The sequence below is a fragment of the Stylophora pistillata genome, chromosome 12 (assembly GCF_964205215.1).
Source record: "Stylophora pistillata chromosome 12, jaStyPist1.2, whole genome shotgun sequence".
Lineage (NCBI taxonomy): Eukaryota > Metazoa > Cnidaria > Anthozoa > Scleractinia > Pocilloporidae > Stylophora > Stylophora pistillata.
In genome coordinates, this window is record NC_142530.1 from 16,929,163 (window position 1) to 16,938,241 (window position 9,079).

The 9,079-nt window shown below is 38.5% G+C and overlaps 2 protein-coding genes across 2 annotated transcripts; both read right to left on the minus strand.

The window, feature by feature from the left end:
* Positions 1-717: 717 nt before the first annotated feature.
* On the minus strand, positions 718-4,299 carry LOC111333782 (ZP domain-containing protein). Its single transcript, XM_022939405.2, has 6 exons — positions 4,124-4,299; positions 3,152-3,190; positions 2,523-2,928; positions 1,755-1,934; positions 1,302-1,600; positions 718-1,075 (listed from the first exon to the last, which is right to left on the minus strand). Exons 1-6 carry the CDS (start codon positions 4,284-4,286, stop codon positions 942-944), a joined length of 1,221 nt encoding a protein of 406 aa, XP_022795140.1. The 5' UTR covers positions 4,287-4,299; the 3' UTR covers positions 718-941.
* A 97-nt stretch (positions 4,300-4,396) lies between these two features.
* LOC148719024 (uncharacterized) lies at positions 4,397-7,194 on the minus strand. Its single transcript, XM_088741399.1, has 3 exons — positions 6,950-7,194; positions 5,990-6,368; positions 4,397-5,078 (listed from the first exon to the last, which is right to left on the minus strand). Exons 1-3 carry the CDS (start codon positions 7,113-7,115, stop codon positions 4,997-4,999), a joined length of 627 nt encoding a protein of 208 aa, XP_088597525.1. The 5' UTR covers positions 7,116-7,194; the 3' UTR covers positions 4,397-4,996.
* Between the last annotated feature and the right edge of the window lie 1,885 nt (positions 7,195-9,079).

A 9,079-nucleotide genomic window follows, 5' to 3' on the forward strand; every position in this document is an offset into this window, starting at 1 on the left:
GGGCCGTGATAGTGAAAATGAGCGAAAATTTCTCGAAATTAATTGTGGGATGATAAAAAAGTATTTGTGGGAGAGAGGCATTCAGTTAAGTGATGGCGGCAAAAGAAAGATCGAGAGTGAACGAGCAATAAACTTATCAGTTGGCGGGTGTGACTTGATTTTGATTGACACTCTCTTTCAAGTTTTATGATGAGCAGCAATTTTTCAAAAAACGTCTGATATAACAGAGGAGCTTTCTATTTGTAATAAATCGATGCGAAAAAAGTGAATGTTGAAGACATTGGCATATACCCGATAAAAATGTGTTTTGCGCAGTTTTCAGTTTGTCTTCTTCAAAGTCATATGATAAACTGAACTTCTGAACTCCAACATGAACATATGAACACTCTCAAAGTAATTCAAAATTCATTCTTAATAATTATCTGTCCAAGAATAACTTCCCACAGTTCTAAATCGGCATTTTATAGAGGGTGTTAATGGAGTGATGGCTTTCATTTGCGGCTAACATTTTTTCGATTAACGGTTAACTGAGATTTGTCTATTTTTACGCTTAACGGCTAATTTTTTTCGCCGTTTTACGGCTAACGGTTAACCCCCTGAGACCCTCAGTTTTGATCGCAGCCTGCCTCCAATTACTATTTCCAGGGTTGAAATTCTCGTATTCTAACGCAAACTTCTTGAACCATCTGCTTAAGAAGCTAAAAGTAAACACACAAATTTGAAGATCACGTCTATTAATTCTTTTCTTAACAGCTGTGAAAGCAAATTATCATATTCTGGTCAGCTTCTCTTGAACGGTAACTTTTTTTTGTATGCGCCTCTTTGGCTTTTCATACCTTACTTAAGTGATAATATCTTTCTCGTCTGAAAAAAAAAATGAAGCTTGACTCTTTACGTAGACAGATGAGCAAAATGTTGTATCTATATATCATTACACTTTTTCAGCCTTGAATTTCTTCGACAAGCATCTTGTACTCGTGTACAGACTTCCTCTTGTGTTTTGTTAGAAGTGCTGCACCCAGAGCGCTCAGTGCTAGAAGTGCAGTCGCCATAGCAATAACGGGTACAGTTGGACCTGAGAAAAACGATACAGAAAGGACTCAGTCATATCACTTTTTCCCTCAGTCTTTTTTCACTTGCTCGTTTGGGTTTTTGTTCATCTGTTTTCTCCGTAGAGAACTAATTCCTTAAACTTTGAAAATCTATTTTTGTATTGTTCCAAATGACCCTCAAAAAAATATAATAGAATTTAGATGCAATACACACAAGGCCATAACTGCGATCGGTTTTTAATATCTCACCATTTCTGGTAGTATTAGTCGCCATTTCATCTTTGACTTCTTCTTTTCTCAACGTGATAGGGCCCTGGGCAAGAGGATAAACGTCATCGACGCTCTCCTGCACAACGCTGACATCACGTTTACTTCGATCTTCACAGATGCGTACGCATTTGGATTCTGGATCCGAATGGTTGCAAACCCTTATATGGCAATGCACAAAGACAAATGGGTGCTCTCCGATGAATTTGAAACTTTCCACACTAAAGCGCTCAGATCTCTCATTGGCCGGGTAATATTCGAGTGTCTCATCCATTTTGCAGCTAGTATGAGCGAAAAAAGGAAAAGGTGTAAGACATAGAAATTATCATCTCCCCTTTAACTTTTTCATCACGACATAAATCAGATGGGTTCTACTATTTTTGAAAGAAGATTGATGTAAGAATTAATAAGCCGCACACTCTCAATGCAAGTTACCCATTCTTGATGATCCAATATTTGGGTGAGCTGTTGATGTCGGGACTGGGCGTCGCAAAACATTCCCTGGCGAGGATGGTTAGCCTGTGGTCAATGGTGTCAACAGATGCCTCAAAGAATATCTTTTGGCGTAGTCTTAGTGTAATGGGGTAATCGTCTTGAGTGTATGGGCCAACAAACCTAACATGAAAGTGAAAAGCCATATCAGCATAGTGTCCAATACTAAGTTCGTTTTGAAACTGTTGAAATACTCTTCTTCTCTTGAAACTGAGTGCAACTGGGTTGAAATAGGCTAGCATTTGCTCACTTTATAGCTAGAATGATAAAGTAAGGCAATGATGACTGATATCAAGTGTGATATTGACAACTGTCCGAGTGGTGTTCTGCCGTGTGATATAAAACTCATCAGCGAAAGAGAGATGGCGGTTGGCAATCCCTTGAACAACGCAAATTCCCAGATTTGATTCTCAGTCTACTCTCAGTGTTTATCTTAAACTACGACAGTACTGGTTTACAGCCGAGTAGATGTTAGAGGTCAAATCATACCTATGAATTCAGGGACAAGTTCGAGTTCCCCAACGAAACTGATCATGGCTTCAAAAAGCTTCCTCATGCTCGTTTGTAAGCCAGGCGATATATGACAAGCATTCTATCCACAACTGGTTAGCATATTATTATTATTGTTATTACTTCAATACCGCCGGCTTATATATACACGCAAACCGTTTCGCTGGGATCAATAGTGTCAGTATAACATCTCATTCAAACCTGAGGTCTGGGAAGAGCTGTAGCCTCATGGTGAATTTGCCGAAGCCTTTTTCGGAGAAGATAACTTTCTCACTTCGTGGCATGAGTCCAACTCCTGACACCAGTCCCTCACTATCGTAATAACAATGAAACGGAATCTGGAAATCGGGCACGTGAGAAACAACGTCCTTTGCCATAGGCGGGACAGGCAGAGCTTCGTTGCTGTAAATAATTGACGAGTTTGTGTGCCTGCTCTTTGTTCCACAACTGGTCAGCGGTACGTCAAGGATATAGTGGGTTAAATTGTCGGTTGCTCCGCAATCCACGTCCAGGGCTCTGATATGCTCACGGTCTGTACCACGGAGCAAGGACTTGGGAATAGCAATAAGCATGCTGTTTTGTAAGCACTCCACAGTGACTTCATCATCTGAAAAGGAAGGGGCATAATATATCATTTAGAAGTATTGCTAAATAATCCATGATTATGCACAAGGAATAAAACCATATTTGAAAAGAAGTGCCCAAGAAAAAATGATTCAAATATGTTTACTTTTCTCTTGATATTCATTCATCAGTCGTATGAAATTTGAAATTGAACTAAAAAGTCAATCATTTGCAACAGAATCTCTGTCTTACCCCAAAGAACTAACCTTTACTATCATCTGAATAATGTAGGGAGGAGTCATCTTCTGTTGAAGTTAAAATAAAGTCACTACAGCTTAGCATTTTTACTGATTCATTTTAGGATCCATGATGGAGGATTCATCAGTGAACTCAAAATTTTCCCAATATATTCTATTGCTATCACTAAATGATTCTTCCAGATAAATTGTAATTGAAGAAAATACAGACAATAACACTGAAAACTTTAATCAGCGATAACTAAGGTTTGAAGCTCCTCGAGGATGAATTTTACTTTTTATTCCCCTTTTTAGCATTTTCTTCAACTGCAGTTCACCTGTGAGCATCATTTCGTTAACTGTTATTATCCATCGGTCAAAATATGAATTATTTAGTTTATCTGCGATAAAATTTTGTTTGAATAGGACATACTGGTAAGTGGTAACTCAGAGACAAAGTAAATCTAGTCGAGTTCTTTCCTGGAATGCATGCTAGGACAACGTCGACAGAACAGAACAGATGGATAGAAGGAGCGAACAAACTGCGCAAAATTTTTTCTTTCGAAAACATATTAATGTTTGACTTTCACAAGAAAGGATAACCTTTCTCTTGTTAAGTGAAAAATTCTTGATCATTAATAATTACAGTAGCTGTTGAGTTCAGCTTCATTGGGCAGTTTCCATTGCGACAAATGAAAAATGATAACTAAATAAAGTTTCCCGCCGGATGAATTATGATTGAAATTATTTAGCCATTCTTAAAACCACCCTTAGAGTTAAGCTCTCTTCCCACATCAACCTTGATTACTTTCCTTTAAGTTGAGCCTTACAAGTGTATTACAAATGACAAATATTTGTCCACGTTATGGCCAAAAGCACTCGACAATGAACATTGATTTTCTAACCAGTTCAATTCTAACTCATCTTCTAAGGAAAGAATGAAAAAATTATTTTATCTAATTTCTAAAATTGTCTTTAGTCTGTAAGACAGCATGTTTGTACCTGTTACAAGGGTTTCTTGTGAAGTTTCGTCGCTTATTTGATTCCCCGTCTTTCCTTCGCGCATGGCTTGTTGCGGTGTATCATATGAAAGGATTCCCTGACGACACCTCACTAGAGAGAAGCAAACTTGCAATAATACTAGTAAGACTAGCTGCTCGTACATTTTAAGGACCAAAAGTGGAACTGACTTCAGCTCATCGCTGGGAATGAATTTTTTTGGCGACAAGATTAGATTTTCCGCTTTGAAAATGATATATCAGAAGTTATTTCAAATGTGGACAAAAGGAAATTTTGTTTATTAATTTCTTTTATTATCTTGAAGCTATTTACATAATGTGAACACGGAAAATGTTCTACGAACCATGAAATTACGTGGATGAAGTGTAATATGTTCGATCCAAAGATACCTTGACCTTTTTATCACTAGATGAGAGCGACTAACATCCAATTTCTCCTTACAATGTAACCCCTGCATCATACATCAAGGTCTTGAGAATAAAGAAAATGATCTTCATTATTAGGAAATTTATATAGAGAACAATGCGGGAAATATGCTTACTGATGTTGGGGTGAAAACATCAAATTACTGTGCAATTTTTTATTGCCTACGTACAACAAATGAACGTCGGCAATGCCACAGGAACAAAATCTGAGCTTTTAGCCTTGCCACTTTGAAATTGCTGCGTTATTCATCGACTGAACACCTCTTATACTTACTGCTAAATTGTGTAAAATCTAAATCTATTACGACGTCCGTTCAGATACTTATATATATTAGAGATTGAATTAGGACATCGATTCGTAACGGATGAGTATGTGTTGTCCTTTGTTCAGAGCTGTCGCGTCTGTATCTTCTGTTATGGGCGTTGTTATTTATGGCTTTAGTCGTCTTGTTTCAATGTTCCTGTCACTGGATTCAGCGGGACACGATGGAAAACGAGGATACAAAGGAAACCTGGAGACAAAAGAGAAATATAAGTGAATTAAGTGTCACTGAGAAACTTAACGTGATATCTCTTTACGTAAGGAAAACATCGACTGGTGAAGACATTACCATTATGATGTTCATTCAACATCATTTTAAATACCACTCAGTTGAATTTTCAAAGAAATATTGCACAGAAATCTGAATCCTCGACAACTACAAAATTTGAAGCAAAATTTTTTTCTAGTCCTCGAGAAGAGGTGGATGAACTTGAGGACAATTAAGGATTCAAATGGGGAATGTTGAAGATTTTGGCTCTTCTACGGCTAAGGGCCAACTTCCTTCCTCAGTAATTATAAGGAATACTTTAATAGCTAACTTTTTTCACGACTAATGACTAAAACTTGTCAATTTTTACGCCTAAAGGCAAATTTTCTGGCTGTTTTACGTCCAAAGTTTAACCTCACTGTGACCCTCACAATTCTTTAAAAATATCCCCTCGCCTCTTAAACGATGACAAAAAAATTGTTTGTAGCGGAAAGAATCTACCGAAAAAAACTTCATGTGAAAGAGAGATGCAAACATGAAAAAAAAAGAAAGTGTTAACTCTCTAACCCCCCTTCTTCCTCTAAACCCTAAGAGTGACTAGCATTTAATTTCTCCTTACAATATCACCACTGAATCACACGTAATTAAAGGTCGTGAGAATAAAGGAAATGATCAACAACGATAGAAGCTCTTGACTGTTAAACAAATTCTTCTTCTCAGCACCTTTGGAAATGTGTAGCGAATAGTATGGAGAATATGTATATCGATATTGGGGTATTTGGAATTAAGGAGCAGAAAGGAAAACTTGGTGGGACGTCGATATTTTGAAGTCAGTGCAGCAAGTCACATGGAGCTAAGGTGGAAAATGGGCTGCTTTTGCTGCCCGACGTTACCTGTCTTTCCAACAATTATCATCTTCAAGTTCAAAATTTTCTTCTGTGTCCTTTCCGCGGATTGCGCCAGTTGATACTAAACCATGTCTGGAATAATGGCAGCTGAAAGAGATCTGAATTTCTGGAGCCCGTGTAATGATCACTGTCTCAGGATAAACTTGTCGAACCTCGTTACTGTATATTATACTGCTGTCCGTTTGTCTACCGAATGTGCCGCATCTAGTCAGAGATGTAGTCAGAACAAAGTGCGTGGCATTTTCTGTTGCTGAGCAGTTAGAGTCCAGGAGTCGGAGGTCCTCTCCAGAAACCCTGGCGAGCAAGGCCTTGGGAAGAGATATCGACATTTCATTTGGAAGACATATCACAACAGCTCCACTGGCTGAAAATAATATGTGAAACAGGAAATAAGTTGATCTGAGCTGTATTACAGACAGCAGTAACTCCTAATAGTTAACACACTGTTGCAATATTTTTGCAGTTTACGCCGACATCAATACTTTGGAAGAAACTAATTGCGGGTGTCCCGAAAAGTGTCAAATTGACGAAATTCTGCTTAGGGTTTGCTTAATGCCTCGCATGTTTTTTTCATTGAGCTATGAGAGGCTCTTGGTTCGTGCAGCTAAGTCATTAAAGCAGGTTTGTCTGCCGAAAACATTTGCAGACATATAGGCAAATTGAATCTCCACGTGAAGCAACTGAATATGCTAGTGATGTAGATAGTTGGTTTAAAAATTCTAGCAACCTAATTATAAGGTGAAATCTTTGCAGACAAAGATTATTTGTAAGTTCAAATATTATTCCTTGTTGACGTGGCATCCTGGTAAAGGGAATTCTGCATTCTGATCGAATTTGGGTTACTTTCATAACAGTAACTATTATACAGAACGTATGTTGCATCGCTATGAAGTAATTACTGTATATCGGATATAACACAAGTAATTATTTGACGAGGTAGCATACCTTTCGAGTTAAATTTCTCGCGATCAACTTTCAGTGTACTGTGGTAATCATCACATGAATGTATCGAGCATTTGTCTCCAATATACTCTGTGTCACGGTTAACCTTTTGAATAGAGTTTTCGATGCTAACAACAACAATGAAGAATAGAACGAGAACCAGCCGCATTTTAACGACCGAAAGGTTTGATATACTCAGCAATTGTTATTGTTGTCGAAGGGTTTATTTTAATGTAATTCTGGCGTTCATAATGTATGCATCGTAATATAATGAAACGCTTGAACGCTTTTTTAGGTCCAAAGCTACGCATAATTACCTGTTGCAGAAAAAGTGAAATTGACGATGTTAAAACGGACGCAAGAAAGAAAACAAATGACAAACTCACGACTTAACCTCTCTTTTAAACTGAAGAGGACTATCACGAGTTGGTTCTTGCGACACTTAATTTTTTTTTTGTTTTTACATCTTTGCTTCTTCGACAGATTGTTGTCTACGCAACACATCATACACGTTGACGCAGCCAAAATAAAGCAGTTTGAATTTTGAATGTGCTATCTTTTTTTTAATGTTTTAAAGCGAGTAAGAGGTTTGTTTTTGCTCAAGGTTTGTGCGCGAAACGTCTAAATTAATTTCAAACTTTTAACCAGCGATGTGACATATGTTGTTATGAGTATCTGGTTAGGGCTTCACATGCTTTTGCAGTTTTAAGCAACAATCTTACAAAATTGAAGACTAGTGTCTCTCCTTTATCTATTTCCACATGGTAACAGTTCGTTGACGACCTCAACTAACAGCCCGCTATTATCGTCTTCGAAGAACTGTTCTTCCTTCATCTCTTGGACAGACATTCTAAGCTTCCTCCGTCAGTTTTGCCACGGGATGAGCGCGCATATTACTGACTATTTTGAGTGACCTCAGTGCATGTAAGTGGTATTATTACACGACTCGGGCAGTCAGAGGGCCAATAATTAAAATCAACCAATCAAAATGCTCTATTGCCGGTCAATATTCTCTAAGTATTGGACCGGGCACTGTCCCGAATGGTCCCGAATGACACCGCACTTGTGTCCCTTTGAACTTCAGTCGTATAATAAATCTCTTATTAACCAAGCTTGCTCGGGACCGTTCTGGAAGAATATCGGCTCTCGGTCTTTTTTGTACGGACCTCGCTGCGCTCAGTCTGTACTGTCAAGACCTCGGGCCGATGTTCTCCTAGTACGGCCATCGCGCTTGGTTAATAAGATATAAGTACTGCCTATTCAGCTCAGCTCGTAACAAAGCTTACTGGCGCTTTTCTCTGTCTCCTGATGCTTTTAGCATGTCCTCGATATCCTCCACCTTTTCTTACTTTTGGGTTAAATCTTCTGTTTTGTATCTCATCACACATTGTTGCCACGACCAGAGAGATCCGCACTCCTTCTAGAGAGTCAACTCTTTTCTTGACCAAATCCAATTCACGAATCTGGAGTTCAAACGGTATTCAATATTCGTCTTTGTGTTTCCAACTTTCAAATTTTTGTACTTTTCGGAGCAGCATTGGAGAAGAGCTTTTTAATCCCCCAACCACTACAAAGTAAGTTCGTTTTTCTTCCATCTAAAGCAATAAAGATGAAAAGTTGAAACTCTTCAGCTGGCTTACTTCCAATGGCTTTGTCTCTTTTCAACGAACAATTCGGAGGACAAATATCGATGTAAAGGGGATTTTTGGCGAGATAATTGTCCGCCAATTATACACTACGTGGTGCGAAGTAGCCAATGAAGTCACGTGGAAAGTGTAACACGAATCGACCTGTCAATGGAGCGCGCATGCCCCGGGCTTTAATTTCCATGGATACTTCAATGAACTTGTGGTAAATTTTGTTTTGCTTCTTACTAAAGTCACCTTTCCCTTTCGATAATTATTGGTAATTACAGTATATGGGTGACCGTTTAATGCAGGTTCGACTGTATGCGTAACTATTGTGGCAGCTTGAAAAGCGTTAAACTGGCTCAGTACATCTCCATGACATGGTTTGAATTGAAAATTACACTGAACTGATTCTTTCTAGGATTATTTCCGTTGAAGGCGCGAATTTTCCGTTCTTCAAGGAGCCACCATTCGCGTTATAAAGATTCGTTGTAGGATGAGCGAC

Excerpts from the sequence above, each read along its gene's own strand:
- LOC111333782 (XM_022939405.2), bottom strand. The coding sequence starts at position 4,286 with ATGTACGAGCAGCTAGTCTTACTAGTATTATTGCAAGTTTGCTTCTCT. Across the intron at positions 3,191-4,123 it reads ACAAGAAACCCTTGTAACAG|AAGATGACTCCTCCCTACAT; the intron begins GTACAAACATGC and ends TAACTTCAACAG. Across the intron at positions 1,601-1,754 it reads TATTGGATCATCAAGAATGG|CTGCAAAATGGATGAGACAC; the intron begins GTAACTTGCATT and ends CGCTCATACTAG.
- LOC148719024 (XM_088741399.1), bottom strand. The coding sequence starts at position 7,115 with ATGCGGCTGGTTCTCGTTCTATTCTTCATTGTTGTTGTTAGCATCGAA. Across the intron at positions 6,369-6,949 it reads CGAGAAATTTAACTCGAAAG|CCAGTGGAGCTGTTGTGATA; the intron begins GTATGCTACCTC and ends TATTATTTTCAG. Across the intron at positions 5,079-5,989 it reads GATAATTGTTGGAAAGACAG|GTTTCCTTTGTATCCTCGTT; the intron begins GTAACGTCGGGC and ends TTTTGTCTCCAG.